The 24,604-nt window shown below is 41.8% G+C and overlaps 1 protein-coding gene across 12 annotated transcripts in view; it reads left to right on the top strand.

Moving 5' to 3' along the window:
* The window catches only part of OBSCN (obscurin, cytoskeletal calmodulin and titin-interacting RhoGEF), a 249,781-nt gene that overhangs the window by 114,204 nt on the left and 110,973 nt on the right, over positions 1-24,604 (top strand). For 10 of the 12 annotated variants that reach the window (XM_089533747.1, XM_089533750.1, XM_089533743.1 and 7 more), the window contains 14 exons: positions 140-406; positions 2,214-2,480; positions 3,489-3,755; positions 4,912-5,181; positions 6,327-6,593; positions 7,729-7,995; positions 8,461-8,727; positions 11,594-11,866; positions 14,685-14,951; positions 16,567-16,839; positions 18,108-18,380; positions 19,436-19,723; positions 20,539-20,811; positions 22,455-23,783. In XM_089533747.1, the coding sequence (XP_089389873.1) occupies positions 140-406; positions 2,214-2,480; positions 3,489-3,755; positions 4,912-5,181; positions 6,327-6,593; positions 7,729-7,995; positions 8,461-8,727; positions 11,594-11,866; positions 14,685-14,951; positions 16,567-16,839; positions 18,108-18,380; positions 19,436-19,723; positions 20,539-20,811; positions 22,455-23,783 (4,848 nt within the window). The remainder of the gene's footprint in view (positions 1-139; positions 407-2,213; positions 2,481-3,488; positions 3,756-4,911; positions 5,182-6,326; positions 6,594-7,728; positions 7,996-8,460; positions 8,728-11,593; positions 11,867-14,684; positions 14,952-16,566; positions 16,840-18,107; positions 18,381-19,435; positions 19,724-20,538; positions 20,812-22,454; positions 23,784-24,604) is intronic. The other 2 variants (XM_089533744.1, XM_089533746.1) reach the window with 2 other exon arrangements.

Raw genomic sequence — 24,604 nt, 5'->3', positions numbered from 1 at the left:
ACACACACACACACACATATACATACACACATACAGTCTAGACTCAGTGGCCTAAAATGGGATGATACAAGTGGGCCAAATTTTCTGTCAGTTTCTTGCAGTTCTTTTTTTTTTTTAAATGAATTCATTTTATTTTCAGCCCCACTTCCTATATTTAAAGAGGAGCTTGTGAACAAAGAATTGCAAGAGGACAGCACAGCCATCCTGAAATGTGAGGTCTCCCAGCCAAATGTCTCAGCAATGTGGAAGAAGGGCACCCAAGTGATTTCTCCGAGCTCCAAATATGAGATCAAGCAAGAAGGAACAATCCACACCTTAAAGATTTATAATGTAAAGCCAGAGGACTCTGGCAAATATGTTTGTGATATTGGAAACCAGAAAACCACAGCAACTATATCAGTTGAAGGTAGGGTTTTTATTAAGCTAGCTCTGTACATGGGCATGATTCTGGTAGCTATTTTTTTTACCATTATCATATATTCTAAATAAAAAGGCCTAACCTAATTTTATTTAGCTTTGTTGCTAGTTGCCATCAAATTGATTTTGACTTACAGCAACCCTATGAATGAGAAACTTGGGCACTGGTCATAAGTATTCTTTGCAGGTCTTGCAAAGGCAGGGCTTTGATTGAGTCAATCCAACTGTAATGTGGTCTTCCTCTTTTGCTACTCCCTTCCACTTTACCAAGCATTATCATATTTTCCAATATGTCATCTCATGGTATGTCCAGAAATATGACAGCCTAATCTTTCTGACTATAAACTATTAGGATATCAGAACCCCTGTGCAGATGTGCAGCATGGGTTAGTGTTTTGAGTGTTGGGCTAGGACTGCTGGAGACAAGGGTTCAAATCCCTGCTCAACCAGGAAAACCCGTTGGGTAATCTTGGGCAAGTCCCAGCTTAAGAGGAGGGCAATGGAAAATGTCTTCTGAATTAATCTTGCCAAGATAACTGTATGATGGCATCAATGTAAGTCAGAGTCAACTTGAAGGCACATAAAAAGACTTGGGAGTATATGAATCTGTTTAAAAGTTCAGTTCCTCTAATATCCTGCCTTGGTCTACTGATGGCTCTCTGGTGTGGCTTCCAAAGCAACAACCATGGCATGTAGGTGCAAGACAGAGGCATCCACCACACAAAACCCCCCACTCTGCTCTCTCTATAAGCTAATTCCAATTTATACACAACTCGAAATATGTGCTGATGGGAATGAAACGGCCATAAGAAGCCATGCTAGGATGTCTGGAGGTGTCAAAACTGCCCACTCCTTCAGTAAATCAATCCTCTGTATTGAACAGTAAAACTTTATTTCAGCAACTGGAGAAGCTAACAGTAAAACATCTGCAGACAGAAGTACCTTCATACACAAACAGAAGCATAAAATAAGTGATGCCTCATCCTATACGTTTGCAGGCTTTACCTTGAATCGTTTTCAGATTAAAACATCACCTATGGCCACCCTTCTTTGTCTTGCCGCCTCATATATTTTTTATTTGGTCTATATCTTTCTTTTCCCATGAAACTGCCCTGGGAAAATCCTCCCCAACACATTTGTGTATTCTTCATCCAGACAATTATCTTGCCTCAGAACCAACAGTAACTAAGCCACCACTATAACTCCTATCGCTCCCAACAAACCCCAACTACCCATGTATACTTTATTAAATACAAATATAACACTTAAAAACATACGGACATTAATAACACTGAAAGCCAGCATGTCATAGTGGCTTGAGCATTGGATTATGACTCTGGAGACCGGATTTTGAATCCTGGCTCAGCCATGTAATGGCCAACCTTTGGCAAGTCACAGTCTCTCAACCTCAGAGGATGACAATGACAAACCCCCTTTGAAAAAACCTGCCAAGAAAGCCCCATGATGGGTTTGCTATAGGGTCACCATATTGCTTGAAATAACACTATAACAACCAAATGAATACAACAGCAAAACACATCTCATGGTAGACTCCACCAGATTCTGACAGGAGGCATCAATATAAGTCAGAAGATGTCACAAAATTACAGACTCTGGAATTCCATAGCATGGAACCATGAAGGTTAAAGCTGTGTCAAAATGCATTATTTCTGCAGTGTAGATGGCAGCCCAAGAACTATCACCAATTGTTTCTCTTCATCCATCGCTGAGGATGTAAGATGCATTCTAAAAATCTAAATGCAGTGTGTCCCTTATTTTCCCTGTTTGATCCTTAGCCATCCCAGTCCTTTTTGGAGTTCATCTTGAAAACCAGGAAGTCGAAGAAGGCTCAACCATCACCCTCCTGGCTGAGCTCTCTAAACCTGATGTGCCTGTGAAGTGGACTAAAGGATCAGCCAAGCTGCGACCCAGTGCTAAGTATGAAATGAGGCAAAGGGGCTCTACCGTTGAGCTTCTCATTCATGATGCACAGCCTGAGGACTCTGGGGACTATACCTGTGACTCAGGTGACCATCAGACCACAGCATCTGTATTTGTAAAAGGTGAGCGGGACTATCTTATGCTGAGATGCTAGGTCTGGTTGTGCACCCATAATTCTTATGGGAGAGCAGCCCATATAGTGATAGGGAGGGGAAAGAACTCTGTTGCATTTCTCTTTTTAATACAAACCAGCCTAATTCTTGTTTCCTGCACTAGCGTGTGAATTGGAACACAATTATCTTTTTGCATCCATATTTTGTTGTATTTTAGGATGGAGAAATTGCATATAAAACGACATATGTTAGATAATATTACTTGCAAAAAAGGTTATACAGTGGGCCCTTGTTATCTGCTGGGGTTTGGTTCCAGGACCCCCCGTGGATAACAAAATCCCTGGATGCTCAAGTCCCATTAAATATAATGGCACAACAAAATGGTGTCCCTTATATAAAGTGGAAAATCAAAGTTTGTTATTTGGAATTTATACTTTTTGGGAATATTTTCAAACCGTGGATGCTCAAATCCATGGATAAAAAAATTGGATAAGGAGGGCCGACCGTATTTGGGACAATATGTAAGTTAAAATGTGTATGTAATGAAAAGTGCACACACAAAAATTACATGAAAAGAAATGTATATAAAACTGGAAAGGAATATTCATGTAGACTTTTTACCACACGCCCCCATCCAAAATGCCAAATCCAAAATGCAAGTTAAAGCATTTCAGAAGCCACCACTAGACATTTTAAGTAGGACTTGTTAACAGCTATCTTCTTTCTGATGCCCTTCTTCAATGTCAGAGTGGTTATGGGAATTAATCTGACAAATCCTACTTATTAATTGTGTGCCTTCCAAAAGTGAAATGATCGCTGTACAAAAACTCTAAACTGTTGACATAAAGACCATTATAGTTTTTCATTTTCCCCTTCCACTTTTTGGTCAGAATTTTGAACTTCATTTTTGTCATTCACTGTCCCTTTCGAAAGAGATTCCAAAGGCTTTTCAAAGCTCAAGGCTCAGAAACATGCTATGCATAATTCCTCTTTCCTTTTCCATTCCTTCCCTGTTAGCTTTGCCAGTGCTATTTATTAAGTTTCTTGAGAACCAGGAGGCTGAGGAAGGAGGCACCGTCACTCTCAGTTGTGAGATCTCTAAACCAGGTGGAGCCGTGCAATGGAAAAAGGAAGGGTCGCTCTTACGGTCCAGTGACAAATACAAGATGAAGCAAGCAGGTGCCGCAGTAGAGCTGACTATCTGTAAGCTGAACGCTGCTGATGCCGGGGAGTACACTTGCAGCACACAAGACCATAAGACTTCTGCTACTCTTCTGGTGAAAGGTGAGATTTGGGTTGCCCTCTTTGGCAATGGCATCACTAGGTTGGCATCATCCAGTGCAGTAACTCATGGTGTTACCCCACCCGCAGCACTGACCTCCTCCCAGACCACACCATGTAGAATCCTTAGTAATGGTTTTTGTACTAAGGTTATTTATTAACAATAATTCCCATAGATCAATGAAATCACAATACCATACACACAGACTACATGTATTTTACTGTATATACTCAACTATAAGTCGACCTCATATATAAGTCGAGGGCAGGTTTTTGGCTAAAATGACAAATTCTGAAATGGCCCATGGATAAATCAAGGATAAAACTTAGGGGCATGAAGCAAAAGATTTAAAGGATGAAGCAAAGGAGAACAATGCAAAAGAACTTAGGAAATTCCAGCAGGCATGGCCATTTGTATTAACACTAAAGGGTGGATGGGTGAGACAATAGAAGCAGGTCAGTACTTCCAGGACAGATTATGCTCTTGCCTTTCACCAGGGGATGGTTCCTCTTTAAATAGGAGTTAAATTTACTTACATTGACCTAAATTGACTTAGGTTTTTGGGGGCAATTTGTTGACTAAAATTTCTAGACTTATACATGAGTATATACAGTACGTGTACATAGCTTCATGTGGTTAAAGTGAAAATCTGTTAAGATGTGATGCAACATTTCAAAAATATATTTTTTAATTTTTTTAAAAAAATATTTTAAGTTTAATTAAAAAAACCAAAACTTGGTCTTCCATTGTCTCCTCACCTCATGATCACTTGATAATCAGAGGCTTTTATAGCCTCTGATGGGAAGGATCTCAGGTTTGTACTTCTACCTAACTGGCCATTTCATTGGGCAATTGCTCTCTTGTCACCTCTGTAATATCTGATGCTCTTCTTATTCTGACCCCCCAAGAAAATGTAATTTAACCTTATCATACCATTAACCCTTTGTTACCTGGAAGGCAAACTATCCTCTCATCAGTACTGACTAGATAATGGAAATTATACTCCAGAATTCTGAATAACAGAGGAAATCGTTGGTAACCCATGGTTATTAATATTAGCTGCAATTGATAATTATTATTGACAAGATCTAAGAGCTGCTTTCTAGTATCCAGATTTGAAAAGGGAAGGCTATGATGAAGTTTTGCTTTTGTTTTTAGAACCACCAGCTACCATTGTGGAGGGGTTGAAAGATATCACCTTGTATGAAGATGAAGATGCAGTGTTTCAGTGCAAGATCTCCCAGGAGAAGGCTAAAGATGTGGAGTGGAGTCTAGCAGGAGTGCCTCTCCAGTCCAATGAAATGAATGAGATTGCAGTGCAAGGGAAGGTTCACACGCTCACCCTCCGCAAGGTCGCAATTGAAGACTCTGGTGCTGTGACTTTCAGAGTGGGCCAGAATACCTCAGAGGCTCGGCTGACTGTGCAGCGTAAGTGAGCCAATCTTAGAAGGAGTTTTAATCATTTTGGGCTCCAAATCCACTTCTTCATTTCCAAATAAAGCCTAGAATATTGTGCCATGAAAGTAGAATTCAGAGACATAGCTGAGTTAGCCTGGAATGTATGCTACAACACCTTTCGCACCGTTAGTCTCAAAGGTGCTATAAGATTGCTGGGCCATGAAAGTTAGCCATGACTTTAAGAAAAAAACAATCTCTGCTCTCAGCTCACAAACTGCTTCATCTTATCTTCTGTGATTTTGGCTGTCAGGATTGCAAAGTCTTAGGGTTTTATTGCATGCTAAAATAAAGTGACTTACTCCTGCCAGGATATAGACACTTACGGAATGCAATCGGGAATTATCACATGAACGATGCCACCGATGCTGCTGGGCGACTGCATCCCAGCTGTATCCAGGCTCCAGCCGCATTCAGTCAGTCGCTTTTCAAAAACGGGAGCTTCCTATGTTTGCAAATTGGCTGGCTGAATGCTGCTGAAAGCTTGAATGCAGCCAGGATGCAGTCACCCGTTGGCATCGGCATTTTTTTGTACGATAATTCCTGATTGCATCCCGTAAGTGACTGTATCTGGGTAGGGGGTAAGTAGCTTTATTTTTGCATGTGGTAAACTCCCTAACATTCCACCCAGAGGAATCCATGTCTATTTGGAATATACTGAAATGTTTAGTCTGCCTAATTCACAAGCTTTATTCTGAGAGCTAAATGTGGGATACCTTTTTGAGCAAGTCCGTGGTCTATGTATTCCCGTATGGTAGAGTGTTGTACTTGAGGCAGTCCCTTCAAACTCTGCAATTCTAAAGGCATGACTATATCTATTCATATGTAATTCTGCTATAACACTTCTTGGTAGGAGGCAATAAACTAATAAGATTAGGGTAAGGATGGAAGACTAGGGATTGGCCAGAGAAACACTGTCCATTTCTAAACAGATGTTGAGGAGAGCTGAATCCTTAAAACACTGAGCAAATTATACCTCAGAATTTTGAACAGCAAAGGAAATAGTTCAAGAGGAAAACCATTTTCTAAGTACCAAGTCCTATGAGCAATTCCATGCTCACTTTAATGCAACTCAAGTTATATCAGTCTGACCAAAGTTTCCATGTCTCTCTGTACAGCTGCACCTGTAATCTTCATAAAGCAACTGGAGAACAAGCAAGTCGATGAGAATGCCACAGCCATCTTCTCTTGTGACCTCTCCAAACCCAGCATCCATCTGGAATGGAAGAAGGGCTCAGCCACAATCCAGCCCAACCAGAAGTTTGAAATCAAGCTAGAAGGAACTAAACACACTTTGATCATTCATAATGTGGTCCCTGAAGATGCAGGAGAGTACAGCTGCAGTACAGCCGATAGAAAGACCACAGCCACTCTCAAGGTTAAAGGTGAGAACTTGTCTTGGCATCAATTGGTAGTGCAGTTTTAAGGTACTGCACTGCTTAACATGAACCATTTTGAGCTGACTGTTTAAAAAGAAATTGGATTAGTCCTGCATGAAAAGTTAAGTCCAGGTGCAAGAATCCAGCCTTTCTCTCAACCCAGGATGGAAAGCTACCTCAGGTCTGGAAGCTGCCCATACCCCTCACTAGACCCCAGAAGGCTGCTCCCCATCAGTTGAATTTTATTTTCCCCCTTTAATTCTTCACCTCTGAGAACATTCTAGGAAGCATGGTGGACAATTTTGCCATGGTATTGTCCTCCATCTCCAGGCTGTTTAAGGACCAAAAGAGGCCTTTTTTGAACTAGGGAGTAACTTCTGGTTACCATGTTGGTTAGAAAAATTCTGATCTAAAACAGACTGGGGAAAACAGCAAAATTGCTCTTCACACCCTGAAGGCAATATGAGTACAAATACAAATAAAAATCAAGGATGAAGCAATTGGGGGCCCTTGGAAACAGACGTTCAAGACCACATGCAGCTCATAGACTGCATTTGCTTCATCTTTGAATCACCATTAACATTCACATTCATCAGCAGGATGCAGGATTTCTCAGACAGTCCAAAATTAGTCAGTATAATTTAGCTTCCAGGACAGTAAAGCAAGGAAAAAGCGGGGGCTGTCTATGTTTGACACACAAACATGCATTTTTCATGTATATACACACATGTAGACAGGCAAAGAAGAAAAATGGGATTTAGGTCTTTCTGAAGTTTGGGAAATTAGCCAAATCTTAAATATAATGATCTTCTGTTGTTATCCCCCTATTGTTGTTGTGTGCCTTCAAGTCATTTCTGACTTATGGCAACTGTAAGGCAACCCTATCATGATGTTTTCTGGGCTGGAGACTGTATTACTTGCTCAAAGTCACCTAGTGGGTTTCCATGGCCAAGTGGGCAACTGAATCCTGGTTTCCAAAGCCATAGCCCAATGCTCAAACCACTACACCACAGTGGCTCGCTGTTGTCTCCCTACCATATTAATATTAGACAAGTTGGAGGTAGAATCATAATTAGGTCAGTTGAAGATATTGGCACTTTTAGGTGTGACATTTCCCTTATTTGTTGGTCTTCTCTTCCAGCTCTCCCTGTGCTTTTCAAGCGTGGCCTCCAGAACAAGGAGGTTGAGGCAGGGAACACAGTGTCTTTGCGATGTGAGCTCTCAAAGGCCATGGCTCCAGTGGTGTGGAAGAAGGGGAACGTGGTCCTTCAGTCCAGTGATAAGTATGAGATCAGGCAAGAAGGGAACTTTGCAGAGCTCCTCATCTATGACTTGGAAGCTCAGGATGAGGGGGATTACACCTGTGATTCACGAGACCAGCAGACAACAGCTAAGGTGAAGGTGAAAGGTAAGGAAAGTACTGGTTTATTTATTTATTTGATTTATTTCAAGCATTTCTATCCTTGGTTAGTTCCCAGGCCGCCTACTCAGCTGTCTTGGGGGATTGGAGAACATGGGTTTTATTTCATTAACTTCCTTCCACTTGTGAAATAGCAATTGCTTGTTGTGTGTTATCATCACTGCATTTATCTTATATCAGAAGGCAAGCTGTAGTTAAACATCACACTCTGCTATAATTGGGAATAAATTTCCCTTTCCATGGGACTGAAATTGTGAGCAAAAATTGAGAATGATTCATCCCTCCAGTTTGCTATCTCTGACAAACAGGGTTCAGCATTGCATCTTGTGAAACAAGACAGTCTATCACAGTGGTTGGGGCTACATTATGCCCATACCTAATGCCCATGAAATTAGTACAACTCATTGGTGCTCCATTTTGTCATGTAATGGCACTGATCCTTTCTTCCCGTAGCTCTGCCAGTGCTTTTTACAAAAGGATTGCAGAATGTGGAATCAGAAGCAGGGGGAAAGGCTGTCTTGCACTGTGAGATCTCCAAACCCGATGCTCCCATTGAATGGAGAAAAGGAGCCTTAGTTCTCCAGCCCAGTGCCAAGTATGAGATGCAGCACAGAGGCACCACCATTGAGCTGATCATTCATGATTTGGAACCCGAGGATTGTGGACCCTACACATGCAGCACTGGAGACGAGCTGTCCACCTGCTCTGTTTATGTACAAGGTATGTCTGCCATACTTCATTTGGGTGGATGTTGTAACCCTGGAGCCAAAGGTACACAAACAGTATGGCACTGCAAACCTCATTGTTTCCAAAGAAACACACCTGTATTTAAGATCAAGGCATGGTCTGATATATCAGATAATCATTTTACAACTGTGTTACTGCACAGTGTTGTTAACTTTTCTAGGGCCTGCTGACACAAGTGCTTGTATCATATTTTTTTTCTCATTACTTGATTGCTCAACGCATGATGACTCTCAATGAATATATAAATTGGCTTTGTGAGAGGTGTTGTTTTGGAAGCAATATGAGGGGATAGTACTCTTCGCAGTGCTTGATCCAGGGAAGGTAATTTCCACACATACAGACATTACCATCCCCATCTAGCTCTCACCAAGTTGAAAACAGTTGTGTATGAACCAGCAGTTATATAACCCTGGGTCTAGGAAGGTGATGTACGTATTTACAGCTGTATCAACGGAGCATTTCAGCTGATAACAGGCCACGTAAAAAGCCTTGTAAATGGAGCTCATTTACAATTAGGCATTGCTTTGCAGTCCTGTAAGACTGAGCCATGTGAACAATACTCATGTTGATAATTTCCTAACTATTGGAGATTGTAATGGGGACCAGACAAGCAATCAGGGAAGGACTATACCATAATCCATTCCCTTCTTACCATTTCCAATTTCATGATCCGCCCCATGCTCCAGTTAGCTAAGTGGAAGAAGGTACAGGATCCCTGTGGGAAGAAAAGCAACTTGGGAGGGCTGTCTTATATGGGTGGCAGGAGAAAGAGTTATGCAGCCTCCTTTGCAACAGAAAGTCTTTCACAAATGTTTTTCAGTTGTTGAACTGATCACAGAAGTGCTGAAGTGGACAGGTTACGAAGGACAATTCCACCCACTGTGTTTGTTACAAAATTTTATTTGCGAAATGTTTGCAAAAGGTCAGAGAATGTAAAAAATCTTACATAGTTTGGCCAATTGCACCCCACCCCATAGTGGATTATCTCAATATGTCAAAGCACTTTTTCTCTTTAAGGATGGGGAGATTTCTGGTTATTCTTTGCACTGAAAGGTTACACACACACACACACACACAATGCTAGCTTCCTGTGGCAGGCAGTGAGTGCTGTGCAAGCTGCACCCTTAGAAAATTCACTGATATTACAGTAGTGTGACTCTTCATGAAGTATTTTGGCTGACTGATCCCTGCAATCATGTCGCTGTGACAGTGCCATCAAGTGAGGAACTGGCTTGGAAATGGTCCTAAAAGAATGCAGAAGTTTTATTCACTCCTACTCTGGTGGTTAGTGGCTTCCCTGTCAATGGTGGGAGGAGGGCAATGAATCTTCTCCAGGCTTCAGTATGAAATTTGGAGAAGCTATCCAAGGTGCCAAAACTATGGGGTAAAAATAATGCAGCTCAACACCACTTTTCCTATGGATTCATCCTACAGAATCCTGGGATATCTAGTTTTGAGGGACACCAGCACTCTTTGGCAGAGAAGGCTAAAGGCCTTGTGAAATTACAAATCTCAGGATTCCATAGAAAGGAGCTACAGCACTTAGTGGTGCCAAACTGCATTATTTATACTGTGTCGGTGCACCCTATGTTGGACATAGAATTCAGCCTTTTGGGAAGAAATGACATGAATTCACCCACCACTGGAGACTTGATTAATTGAACTTTCCTGCAGTTTGGATGTGAGTTTATTTTTCTTAATGTTAATGTGTGACCAATTTGCATTTTGTGACATCTTGGCTCAGCCAAGCTTGCAAAGAGTTTTTAGTCTGCCACGAGCTTCAGTCACTACAGATAATCCCCAAAGACTGCTGTACAATGCCAACACTGCCAGTGTGCAAGGGGATGTTGTAGCACCTTTGATACTAACTAAGCATGAGATATTGTAGCACAAGCTTTCGTAGACTTGGTCTACTTCCTCAAACTCATGAAGTGAACAGGTACTTAGGAAGGACCTTTTTAATCAGACTGTATGAATAGCTAAAGAAAAGCAAAACTTGTGGGTCTGGTGATGAAGTGACAAGTTTAGATTTAACTATAGTCATTGAGAGATAAAGCCAGGAGGAAAGATGTTGTCCAAGGCTGGGGTTGGTGATGCTCATATGAGTGGTGGAGTGCAGTGGTGGCAGCGGCAGCGACTGAGGAGCAAGCGCACGGGGGCCTACAAAGGCTGTCCCGGACCACACCTGCCCTTCCAGCAGTGGAGCATAAGCCTTTGTAGTCTTGGTGGATGACCATATGAATGGTGGAGCAAATTTTGGAGTGTGTGAAGCCTGTGAACCAGAAACTCCCTCCATTATTCATTATCCATTATCCATTAAGAACTCCTGTTATTTGAGAAGGAAGGGGTTAGTACAGGTCGGGGACGGATCTGGCTAAGATTAATTCATGATGCCTCTGGTCTGAGGAGGGAAGTGTGCAATAACATCCTATCTGAAAATAAAATCCCCAAACTTTCAGTCCACTCTGGGGGCAAGCAGAAGCCCGTGTGATAATCTCCCAAGTCTCAAGGGTGCTACAAGATCCCTTTTCATAGTGATATTGCAGACTAATACAGCTATATCTCTGAATTCTACCAACATTGCCAGTGGACTTTGAAGGGAGGTGTCAAACCATAATCATTTCATCATGGAAAAAAAGTTCCAAATAATCAGCGTCTCTTCTTTTTCTATGCGAGGGTGAAATATACTTCTGTATAAGCTTGGTTGTCATTTTTGTAAATTCCCAAGGAGAGTATGTTGTTCAAGTGAGTGATGTTGTTAGTTTTGTCAAAGGATGTGTCAGTGCATGTTTACACCTTTGTTCTCCCTTGGTATGAGTTCTCTTGCTCTGTTACGCAGAAGAAGAATTGCAGATAGTTTCTGGTTTAAAGAACACAGATGTCTTTGCGGGCGAAACAGCCACTTTTACCTGCGAGCTCTCACGCTCCAGCATGCAAAATGTACAGTGGTGGTTGGACGGCTCTCCCCTTCAGAACAGCTCTGTGAACGAAATCTCTGTGCAAGATGGAAAAATGCATACGTTGACACTAAAGGACCTGGGGCCTAATGATTCAGGAACAGTGACGTTTCGGGCAGGGCCCCTCAAATCCTCTGCTAAATTATTAATCAAAGGTATTTTGGATTTGAATGCAACACCAACTTTCTATCCACAAACCACACTGCTGCGTATGCGTCTGGCTTTGGTTGGCCTCTAACAAAATTCTGCACAATGGCAACTAGAAGGCATGCATTAACAAGCACAATCCTGTATCTTATCAATTATTCCCCTAAAGGAATAAGAGAGGTTTGGTAGTGTTCTACTCCTGCTAGTACTGGGCAAAGTTTATGGCCAATGAGTAATCCAAAGTTTATGGCCAATGAGTGAAAGAGGCATTTTTCCATAACCATTCATGGAAGAGGGGGAAACTGCGGCAGAAACATCTGTCTAAATGTAACACATTAAAACTCCAAGGCCTCAGTCCAGCCATTGGTCCTAGCTAGAGCAGATCAACTGAATCAATGGAACTTATTTAAGGGCTGAGTTACTGTGTTTCCTTTCCTTCATTGGGACTACTTGGTTTGGCCCTACCAATTGGATTTAGGTCCATGTTACTTGTTGACTCTCATGAGAAAGCCAGGCAAAGGGCTGCTGCTAGATTTTTAGAAGTGGCTGAAAACCAGCAGCTTAAGTATTAAATTATAGATGTCCCTGAAATGGATACATTTAGGGCTTGTCTTCACTGGACAGAATACTCTGAGCTGACCCTGGAATATTCTGGCCCCAAATACCTTGTTACCTGTGTTCTCTTTATAGTGACAATGGACACTTGCCTTCCAACATGATCCCCATTTGTTGCCTGAGTTAGGGTTAGGGTTTGTTACTTGGCATTGCTGCTGAGGTCACAACATGGTACCCAGCCATGTTATAGGTGGTAGGTGCCTTGTTCTTGCCTCAAAGTGACTTGTGCTTATGGTGTCGGTGTTGGAAAGGTCACAGGGGCTGTTTGGAAAGACAGCCACCCACCATCTCTGCAGAGAGAGCCGAAAACCAGAGTAAAATGTAAGATTTTTAAATTTGGATTAAAGAGAAAAGATTGAATCAGGTGCATATGTCATGAAGACAGTCCACACCAGATCAGGGTTTGGGGCCTAAGTGAGCATGGGGGGAATTTGGATTAAATATCCCATGTTGACAAGCCCTCCAATAATTAAGACAGTATTGTATGCAGAGATGGAGAATCCTAACTTTGCTATAGTTGTTGTTGTCCACCTTTGAGCTGATCTTAACTCATGGTGACCCTGTGGTTGAGACCTCTCCAAGACTCCCTATCCTCTACTGCTCTGCTTAGTTCCTATAAATTCATGCCCGTGACCTCCTTAATAGAGTCCATCAATCTGGCATGCAGCCTTCCTCTCTTTCTTCATCCTTCCACCTTTCCTAGCATTATTGCCTTTTCCAATGAATCATGCCTTCTCATGATGTGGCCAAAGTATGACAGCCTCAACTTTATCATCTTGACTTCCAGGGAGATTTCAGACTTGATCTGCTCTAGGAGCCATTTGTTTGTCTTTTTGGCCATCCATGGTATCCTGAACACTCTTCTCCAGCACCAAATTGCAAAAGAATTGATTTTCCTATTATCCACTATCTTCACTGTCCATCTCTCGCATCTGTATATGGTAATAGGGAATACAATGGCTTGTATGATTCTAACTTTTATGCTCAGTTGTATATCTTTACTCTTTAGGATCTTTTCTAGTTCTTTTTTAGCTTCCTTCCCCATTCCCAGTTTTGCCCATCCCTGATATCGGGGTGGGGGGGTGGGGAGTCTTTCAAGCAAATGGATAGAAAGGGTTCTCTCACCTCTGAGAACCCAATGTATAAAGAACCTAAAGTAGGTCACTATGCTTCATTCACAAAGATAGCAAGATGCTGTCACAATTCTAACCATGCTTATACTGATGTCTTTAACATACCCATTTTAATGCAACAGGGTTAGAGCTGTGCTGTTTGCCTCTACCATTTAAATCTATTTTAAATTTCTGACAAGACCGTCATTTTCTCACTGGCTCTTACCTTCTCACTGGCTGTCTCCCAACATTAACCAGACTTATAAGGGGATAAGTGATGCCCTAGCTCATGTTTTCTGGTACACTGCACCTTCCTTAAATTTTGCAGCATCACCATCCTTTTAGGTTTGTGACTTAATGTATGAAATGAAAAAAATAGGTTTCCGGGTAACAGTCCAAATTCCAGTAGCTTTTCAGAGCTGGCTCTTGGTGAGTAGTATATGGATAAGTAACTAGACTTGCAGCTATGAGGGTCTTCTCTCTATTTCTGCAGTTTGCACTATCTCCACTGTTCTCTGAGAACGCCCGGCTATTTTTCACTTGTCTCACATGACTTTCCAATTGTTCCAGTCTTCCTCTGATCTGGATCTTGAGCTCCCCTCTCCACAGTTTTAGCTAAATTTGAGCTCTCTGTAGCATTGTAAAAGCAGTAAGAAAAATATGATTGCCCCTTCTGTCCCCAGGCTTCAAAAATTTGAACATTGGAACTATTTCTCTTGCTGGACAATCTTGTTGCATTACTACTTCTCCCACCTTATTCTCAACCCTAATTTCCTGTACACACCATGCGGTTGGAGGTAAGTCACTGTGTGGTGAAGATTTCCCAGTCACATATGTACTGGATGTTGAGTCACCTTCTGGATTTGCACCAACACATCAGTGTCATAGGAAACAGCAGCTGCCTTAATGCCTAACCTCCCTGCTTCCATAAAACCCACTGTTGACACAAGCAAACATTACATCCAGCCAACTAAATAATGCTTATGATCAGCTTTCGTGCACCTCACTCACACTTGTGAGCTCTGTGCTTAAAAAGTGCCCATACACGTTCCCCAAAGGCTGCACTAATACCTGTCCCTCCTGGCGTGTTGGTTGACAGATCCGACCATTGAGGTGGTCAGCCCCATGCAAGACATCACCATCGATGAGGCCGGCACAGCTGAATTCGTCTGCCAGTACTCCAGGCCTGTGCAGGCCAGGTGGATGAGGAATGACCAGGAGGTCCATGCCGATGGCCAACGGATTGTCATTGAGCAGGACTGGAATGTGGCCAAGCTTAAAATCCAGCCAGCTCTTCCGGGGGATACAGGCATCTATGCTTGCGAAGCTGGAGGAACAAAAGTGGTGGCCATGCTTGATGTTCAAGGTGAGATCTTCAATGGTGGAAAGAAGACTCTCATGTGAATACAGGGAGCTACTGATCCAGGCCAGCAAGTCAGCTCTTTGTCTATGGCCTGCAGCTGTTTCCCCTCCATGCCATTTGGAGTTAGTCTTAAGGAGCTGTCAAGTGTCCCAGATCATATAGACAGCATGAGGCAGAGGGAACACTGCTCTTTTTAAAAAATAATTACTCTGATCTCTGGAAATATAAGTCTCAAATTCTCCTTCAGCTCTTCTTTGTTGCAGAGAAGTCATGAAGAAGGTCTTTCTGATCCTTTTGAGATGATACCCCAGGTTCAGTCCTGGCAAATTCCCCAAACATGTTCTGTTTGGTTTTGCAAAGTTTCCATCCTTTCTTGGCTGTCTACCAATGGATAATGTAATATACTGCTAGAAAGTCAACTGAGAGCTGAGTCTCTCATCTCAGGCAGGAGCTCAGGAAGGAGATTTTGGACAAGGCTGTCTGAGCTTCAACCTTCCTGTCGGTAATATGAAAACAGTAGGGCTGGCCTACCTTACAGGGCTGTTGTAAGGTTCAATGAGATAATGTATTGAAAGTATTTGAAATACCCTAAAGTGCTTTATAAATGCCAAATATTACTTTTAATGTGCTATTCTGCCATTACTCAGAGCTAAACCTTTTAAATTGTTCTTTACTACATTATTCTTCTGGCTGGTTCTTAGTTGCCCACTATGAATTTCTATTATTATGTGACTGTTGTTTCAGTTTATATTGTTTTTATATGAAATTATATATTAAATATATATCATATTTAACTATATGATTTTTAAAAATGGCTGTTCACTGCCTGTGGAAAGATTATCATTATTGTAAATCAGATAAGCAAACTTTAAAATAAAATTAATGAAAGTTAACATTCCTTGATCATAAGGGAATGCCGAATGAATGCTATTATGTGCAATAATGTGCTTGAAATTGCATATAGCACCGACGATGACCCAGTTTTCATTCCTTGTGTTGGTTGCTTGTACACACAATAGGATTATCATGGGAAGTCTGCATACTAGGTCTGCAATGTTTTTGTACTCATCATCACAGTTTCTTTCAGCAATTCAAGGGAAGGTTTAGGCTTGTTCAAAACATTTCATATTGAAGAGCAAGAAAATGGATTCGCATTCATTTTGACACTGAAATCTTTTCCCATAGTCTTCCTCCAGTGGGATTTATACAACATTCGGGTTATTTGTCAACTCTTGGTGGCTTTGTACTGTCAGCAGGTCATCTGAAGCTGTAGCAATGTGCAAATCTAGCAGCTTCTAGTCATCTCAAAAGTCTGTATTCTGAAATAAAGAAGAGTCTGGCAGTAGTTTTGCATAGTTCCTGACCCCAGCCCCCTTTAAGTGAACATTACACTGGCGTTCAACTTGGAGTAGGCAATCCTTTGCCAGGTGATAATCAAATGACACACTGCATCATTTTAGAGCTTTTTTGCATTACTGAGTCATGCCCAAATGACTTTTGGTTTTTAAATAAAAAGAAAAATGTCATATAAAGGATTGTGTTCTACTGATGCTTGTGATTGGTATAAATTCTTTTATTTCCAGACTAACCATTTATTTATTTATTTATTTATGAACAGCCAAGAACACAATCATCCAGGGCTTAGAGAATGTCGATGCCATGGAAGGCGGTGAAGCTTTGTTTGAATGCTACCTTTCCAAACCAGAGTGCTACAACTACAACTGGCTGATTGATGACGAACCCGTCAAAACCTCTGAAAAGACCGAGATGGTTTATTTTGAAAATGGACTCCGGCATCTCCTTCTCTTGAAGAACCTCACTTTGCAAGATAGCTGCAGGGTGACCTTCCAGGCGAGCGATGTGGTGACATCTGCATTCCTGACTGTGAAAGGTAAGGACAAAATGTATAGCACCATGACAGAAATGCCGCTGGCCCCAATAGCAGATTGTTGTGCTGTCTGATTCTTTGTCCTTTTCCCCTTGATCCGTATGCTTCATAAGGGACTAATGTAATGTGTGCAACAAGATTCCTTCCAATTACAGTATGGGAGTTGCTCCATCTCATGCCATGAAAACAGTGGCTTTGAATCATAGACTCTGGTGCTACAACAAACTACAGTTGGCCCTCCACATCTGTGTCTTTGACTTTTGCACATTTGAGTAATATGTTCTCTCTAGGAAATTCTAGGTCTTCCAGTGCAACTCTGCTGGAAATTGACCATAGAGTTGCATTGGAGGATTTGGCAATTACTACAGAAAACACTTCTCTAGGCATTTGTAAGTCCTCCTGCATGATTCTGTGGTCAACATCTGGCAGCTGTTGACTATAGAGTTCCTCTGGGGGACCCAGAGATTTCTACAAGAGGTGTTCTCTCTGGTAAAAACATAGTGGTTTTTTTATTTGCAGCTTATCCATTTCACAGTGGTCCTGTGCCCCTCACCCCAGCAAGAGGGCCAATGGTACATTTCTTAGGATTCTATGGGAAGGAGTCATGCCAGTTAAAGTAGTGTCAAATTGCATTAATTTTTCAATGTGGCAGCAGCCTAGATTTCATCATTATGTATTACTATTTCTTTGAGATTTTTTGGTCTCCCCCCCCCCCCCCCCCGGTTTATTCAATCTAACTTTGTTGTTGTATTTAGAAAAAATTAATATGTTTAATTTTTAAAAAATCAATACAATGTCATAATAGCCTCTTTCCGTGTGATTGGGAATGAATTGCGCTGCACTAGAACTGCTTATACACTTTGGAGACTGCCAGAAAGTACCTTCCTGAGTAGGCTTTTCTGCTATATTCTTGATGCTGAGACCAATGTGCATAGAGTCTAGCTTTTGTCAAATGTTTCACATTCTGCCAAGCCCTTCATATTGGGATAGAATTGAAAAGGGATACACTTAAGTACCAGTTGCCCATTTCCCTTCTTTTGTGTAATTTATTATGAGGCTAAAGATGAACTTTTTCCAGACGCACACTTTCAGAATTCATTCTGTGTCATTTCAGACCTTTTCGACTTAGTTGTGGGATCCTTCGGGATTTGCTGGTAGCTAGTTTGACACCTCTTGGTATCTTCACAGGCTTTCAACTCTCCTGTCAACCTCCAGTTCATTGCAGTGCTACACTTAACCCTTTCTTCCTTGCTTTCTTGTCTTAATTTCAGGATGGCGCCTAGAATTCTTGCAGCCATTAACTGACACCACAGTCACGGCTGGAGATAAAGCTGTATTCACTTGTGTTTTAAGTGAAGCAGTGCCAGTCCATGAGGTTGCTTGGTACATCAATGACGTGGATATCCAACCAGATGAAACCTGGGGGATCCAGGCAGATGAGAATAGCTATACGCTCATACTCAAGAAAGCCCAACCGTTTCATTCTGGAGAGGTGACATTTGCTGCAAGGGATGCCATTGTGTCATGCAAGTTGTCTGTCATAGGTAGGTGGGAACCAACCAAGCTCTTGATGACTGTTGCTCTGTCATAGCATTCTTCTGCTGCATTAGTGATTCATGATACTGCTGTTTCTGTATCATGCCATTATTTCTTTGCTTGATAAATTCTGTGAATTTTAGATCAAAGAGAGTTTTCTTGTTGTCGTCAGCCCAAGTGTAACTTGCATGATATACAGGACTGCTGTATAGTCCAACTTTAATGCTTGGAGTCCAGGTGATCTGCCTTAACAGCATATTGCAGACATGGCCGATGATCCAAGCACTACCTGAATTTTCAAAGATTTGTTCCAGTTCCAGCAAATCAATTTGAAAATTAGACTCTGTTTTGGTTTAACCTCCTAACAAAGCCAGAATTATAGTCAATAGGGGTGATGTTGATGGTTTTAAATCATGCATAATGATTTTGTCTGATGGTTTTGGTTATGAAAGGCACTCATGCAAGGAATGTCAAGGGCTTGTTTTGCTGCCCCATGTCATGCAGTAAAATGCTAGGCATCTGTGAGTTTCATTAATGCGTGGCCATTGGGCTCTTCTTATCTAAGTGAGATCACACATTGGTCTGGCACATATTCTCAAGAACATTCACTGCATCAGGTCTAGGCTGGATATTATCAGTTGAATAATCAGAGCATTACTTGTTTGCATTACAACTCACAGAATCCATCAGCCACTTGGCTTCTGTGAGCTCTAGCTCAAAGTAGTAAGATATCAATATTTTGAGCATTGCTCTGGAGTGCTCTGGATTTTCCTGGAAAATCCAAAACAAAAGGTAAGTCATTTTAATGCAGTTTAAGGAAGGGATGGACCAGATTTAATGTGGAACTGGCCTCACATTGTGAAGACAGTCCACAGCCAAGTGAGGGCCTTGGCCCCGTGTTATGAGGACAGATCGCAGTGAGGGCAAGGGGAAACTGTTTCATTTGGCCCATGTAGACATGTCCATGGCTTTTCTTCACTTTGTGATGGTCTTCAATGTGCTACCTGATTCATGACCCGTTACGCTTACCTTGTACATCCCTGGAACTATGTTGTGCCTTCAGCCCTCCCTGACCCTCCTGAAGAGCCGGAGATCTTAAGTAAGACCAGCCACTCAGTCACCTTGTCCTGGTTCAAGCCACTCAACAATGGGGGCAGCGACATCATAGGCTACAATGTTGAACTGAAAAGCCCAGACAGTGACTGGCAGCCATGCAACACTGAAGTTATCCCAAGCACAGAGTTTGTGGTGGACAATCTCACAGCAGGCAAGCCGTACAGATTCCGCATTTCAGCTGTAAGCAAAGGGGGTGCTGGCAAACCAGTGCATTTGCCTCAAAGTGTGCAGCTAGGTGAGAATGAGAGGCATCCTGCCCTCTCCTTAGACTTATTCAATAGTCTGGTATCTTGCATGGCATGTGTACTTTCCTCCTATAAAAGGACCTGCTTTGTTCTAAGCAATTTGTAGCCACAGACTGAGCTTAGCAACTGTATTCAAAATTTTGTGCAGGAGCAAGGCCACAATTTGATCTGGATTTGCAGGGCACTGAGTGTCTGATATCAATAGCTTTTCCAAGAAAATTTATGGCACAGAAAAATGCATGGAAAAAAAAGTATGTCAGAGAAAAAAATGTTTTTCTCTCACAGTTTCTAGTGCCCTATTTGTGTTCATGTTTAAATGGTTTGCATTAGGTTGTGTTTCTTGCTTTTTAACAAATGTTCCATGCATCAACTTGGCATGGTTTGCTGAAATACTAACATGCTCTTGTGAGGTTTGATTCTTGACCGATGAGAAAGGTGGGTTGTGATGACTTCTTCATATAATCTATTTCTGTAATATCTATTTTCATTCTTACAAGTAAGACTTCTGAGATAAGCCTGGCATTATGGTTTGCTCTGACACATAATAGTATTAATTGTCATATTGCCACAGGGTTCTTTGTTACTGTTTTTCATAAAAACAAACAAACACACCAGAAACTCTCAGTTTTACTACTTTCTTTATTTCCTGTCTCACGGTGATAACCTTCATTCCAAACACAGCAAACCTAATTCTGAAAACATGTTGTTAGGTTTTTGTTGGCTGGCCTGCTTCTCTATCACTTTGCTTGCTGAAGTGAAAAACCAGAATTGTGTAGAGTAAATCCATTGTTCTTGATGCTTCCAGTTTCGGAGTTAATTTCAGTCACTCGCCCGTTGTTTGACAAGTCTGCAGTGGAAGGGGAGAAGACTCGGTTAGAGTGCGAATTATCCAGTGAAGCTCAAGATGTGGTTTGGTTCAAAGGAAAAGAACCGGTCCAGTCTGGGGGGAGATACGAAATCAGCTCAGAAGGCAAGAAGCAGACACTCATCATCCATGGTTTTAAACCTGAAGATCAAGGGTCATATACTTGCATGGCATCACCTAATGCCAAAACGTCTGCCAACCTTTCTGTCGAAGGTACATTAGCACTTCATTGTCATTGTTCTCACTGCATTGGTAGTCTCCCCATGTCTAAAAATGAAGTTAGAAATTTGTCTTGGAATTTTTTTGGGGGGGAGGGTTTTGTTTTTTTTGTACTGTTTAATGTCTCCACCTCAAACAGTCACATGGGAGATGCACTCATTTATTTATTTACTGGATTTCTATCCCACCTTTCTCCAAAAATGGGTTTCAATGTGGCATTAAAGGTCACAAAATGGCTGGAGTGACATCAGAATGCCATGGAAACTTATCTGTTTTGGGTATGTGATTATGTCACCAGAGACGGGTCAGTGTGAGCAAAACAGAACATTGTTAGATTAAGTGAACACTTAACTGAGGAGAAAAATACGTAGAGGAGAAGCATGTGAATATTTGGGGAGATTTAAAACAACACAGATGGCACTATTCTGAATTCAAGCCAGAGGAAATGAAAACAGGAAGACAAATTTACAATAATCCAGGCATGGCATAACGAAAGCCACATGGGCAGTCTCAGTGGTCAAGAACCTACAGCTCCTATGGATGTTCAAGAGATGTAAATTACATGCCTTTGCTGTCATAAAGGAGCCCAGGGACAGTCATCTAGTGGGACGCCAAGGTTCTTGGCAACCAAAACAGGAACCACTGTATGATCACCATAAACACAGTGGAGGGCATGAAAGAGGGGCCACTGGATAGTCAAGCCAAAACACCAAGATTTCAGTTTAGGATGGTGGGTGGTCACCAGTGGGTAGTAAAGTATTCCCGTAAGCCAGGCATGAGGAAAATCCTTTTGTATGTGTGTGGCTGTGCAGATGAAAAGTGTTTTAATATATGCAGTGTGCCAAGAAACCACGGTCTCCATTCAAACACTGGTAATAGGATTGAATTTGTGGGTATATCCCAATTCAGGTGTTTCTTAGCTTCCTTTAGCTTTAGTTGTTGTTGTTGTTGGGGGGGGGGGTCAAGAATTTGTGCTTGGAGGTATGAGATAAAATGTCCAGGAAGCTTGAATTGCACTTCAACTGGTTTTGAGTATTCCCAAATGAGAAAAATAACAATGAAAGGAAAGCATTTTGACACTGTAGATATTGTTAACAAAAATCCCAAGTAGTTTCATTTCTGCCTCATATTTTCTTAATCCCTAATAACACTGTATGAATAACTTCAGTAGCTGTGGCACAATTATAAGATAACATGAGTGTGCCTAAACAGGAACCCTGTGCTGTTGTGCAATAATCTGATCCTGGCACTGTTCTTGAACTAAGCAGCAGTCATTATAAATGTCATTTGCTTACCCATTGTCCAATCCAGATATGTTGTGCACATCTGGGGACCCCAGTACACATGTGGGGCTCTTATGTGCTTCATTGCCATTGAGAATCTAATTATTTGCACAACTGTTAATTTGTAGGTAAAGATTGTAAGTGAATGAATGGATTTTTGGAATCTTGTTAATGCTAGTCATGCATTTCCCAAAGAATACAAATTACATTTTTGTCAAATTTTCCATTACTACATTATAAATATGAGTATCTCCATTACAGAGGTATCATTTACAGAGAACCCCTCATTTTGCAGCTGCCAGTCCTAGTGTCTTTTGATGGAATAACAAAACTTTGGCTTTTAATTCCTCTTAGTTTCTCCAGTGTCGATGTTGAAAGCAGGCGTTGAGGGAGAGGCAGTAGATGACCAGATGCAACCTAGCTTACCACCTGAAGCTGCTCAAGAGGGTGACCTTCACCTCTTATGGGAAGCTCTTGCCAAGAAGCGTAGAATGAGTCGGGAGCCAACCTTGGATTCAATAAGTGAATTGCCTGAAGAAGATGACAAACTTCAGAAACGGAAGAAGGAAGAAGTTGAGACAATACAGTACTACTCAGAAGAATACTCCACTTGTGATGAGTCTGCTAAAGCAGGAGAAGCAGATTTCTCCTTTACCAGTTCAGATGATGAGTCAAGATCAGGAACGCCTTCTCTAATCAACTATCTCAAAAAGGCTGGCTCCTCCAAGGTTAGCATCACTAGTAAAGTCCAGACCTTCTCTGCCGAGAAAATCTATAAGCAGTGGGAGAAGGCAGGAACTGAGGAAGTTCCTCCTGCTAAGCCAACTGAACTAGAGACTGTAGAAGGAGACTTGGATGACCCTTCCATGGCTCAGGCAGCTGTAAAAATCCAGGCTGCTTTCAAAGGGTATAAAGTGAGGAAAGAGATCAAGCAGCAAGAATGTCCCGTGTTTGTTGAGACCTTCAAAGACTTCTTTGGTGAACCAGGGGGTAACCTACATCTTGAATGTGTGGCCCAAAGCAAAACTGATATGAAAGTTCGCTGGATGAAAGATGGCAGTGAAATTTTTGATGGGCGCCATTATCATATCGACATTTACAGTGATGGGACCTTTTCCTTGATTATCACTGGCCTGGAAATGGATGACATGGGTAAATATACATGTGAAGTGTCCAACAAATTTGGCAAGGTCTCCCACAGTGCCAAGGTGACCGTAAGATCCCCTCCTGAAGCACCTGTGCGCAAGCACAAGCCTGCCAAAAAGCGTATCGAGAGTGAGGCGGACAGCTCTTCCGGCAGCGAGTTGGACGATGCCTTCCGCAAGGCAGGGAGGAGGCTTCATAAACTGTTCAAATCCAAAATCTCCACAGAAATCTCCGATGTGGAGGAGGAACTCTTTGTCAGTGCAGATGAGGGAGAGATAGAGGTGGTAGACCACCAGACCTACCGTGAAGATGAAAGATACATCTACATCAAGTTTGAAGTTATGGCTGAGGCCAAAACAGCAGCTAGCCGGTTTAGAGAGATGTTTGCTGCTATGGGTATTCCTGTTGAGATTGACATCCTGGATCAAGGCTCCAAGAAGTTAGAACTGCGTATTGGGAAAGCCACTCCACCTGTGCCAGGGCAACTGCGGACCTTGGTGAAACGGCCACCACCTCCATTGCTAACATCTGATACTGGTAAGTTGAAAATTCAAGGCTTTTTACTGGTGGACACCAGACTTTAGAGACTTTAGAGGTGAACTGACTAGCTTTCTAGGATGTATAGACATTCCTCAGCAAACAGGATTCTTAGAGCACCATAAAAATGTTAATATCATCAACTAGCATATTCTATCATGGTTTGGGGATGAATTGGATTAGAACTGTTTGGTCCATTTATTGCTCTGTTATGCTTGTGTTCTACATATCATATCCATGATGGGGAAAGCTATGTGTATTGGTTACGATTTCTCAGATTTGCTTAGCTACAGGGGTGGAAATACATTGGGCAGTGGATTGCGCTTTGCTATGTAACTGAATTCTAATACTGCATTCTCTTCTGGAGTTCTAAGGGTTCTAGATGGGATTGTAAGCATTCTGACACTGCATCCAACTGAAAGGATCCTTTTGAGAATGGACTTTATTACTCTCCTTGGACATAGCAGTTGCTTTAGTTTCAAAGTAACCATCTCATTGTCATAGCAGACAATGAATATTCCTAAATATTGAAATAACAAATTACCCTTTTATAAAAGGTAGCATCCAGCTACCATATTCAATCTCCAGTTTCTTGATTTGTTGGTTGGTTTTTGCCACCAACACTCCACACCTGAGCTTGGCAACTGCAGGATTCAAACAAATCCTGGGCTTTCATTAAACTTTGGTGCCAGGATGAGGTTCAGGATTCAACTACTCTTCCCTAGAGGTCCAGGCTAAGAGAAAGTATTGGCCTCATCATACTTACCAGACTCTGCCTGATTCTTCACTATGAAAACAGGATGAAAGAAAAAGCCCGGAGT

Source organism: Sceloporus occidentalis, unplaced genomic scaffold, assembly GCF_023333645.1.
Source record: "Sceloporus occidentalis isolate IW3139 unplaced genomic scaffold, rSceOcc1.0.p SCAF_7, whole genome shotgun sequence".
In the NCBI taxonomy this organism is placed as follows: domain Eukaryota; kingdom Metazoa; phylum Chordata; class Lepidosauria; order Squamata; family Phrynosomatidae; genus Sceloporus; species Sceloporus occidentalis.
This window is presented reverse-complemented; position numbering and strand designations above follow the sequence as displayed.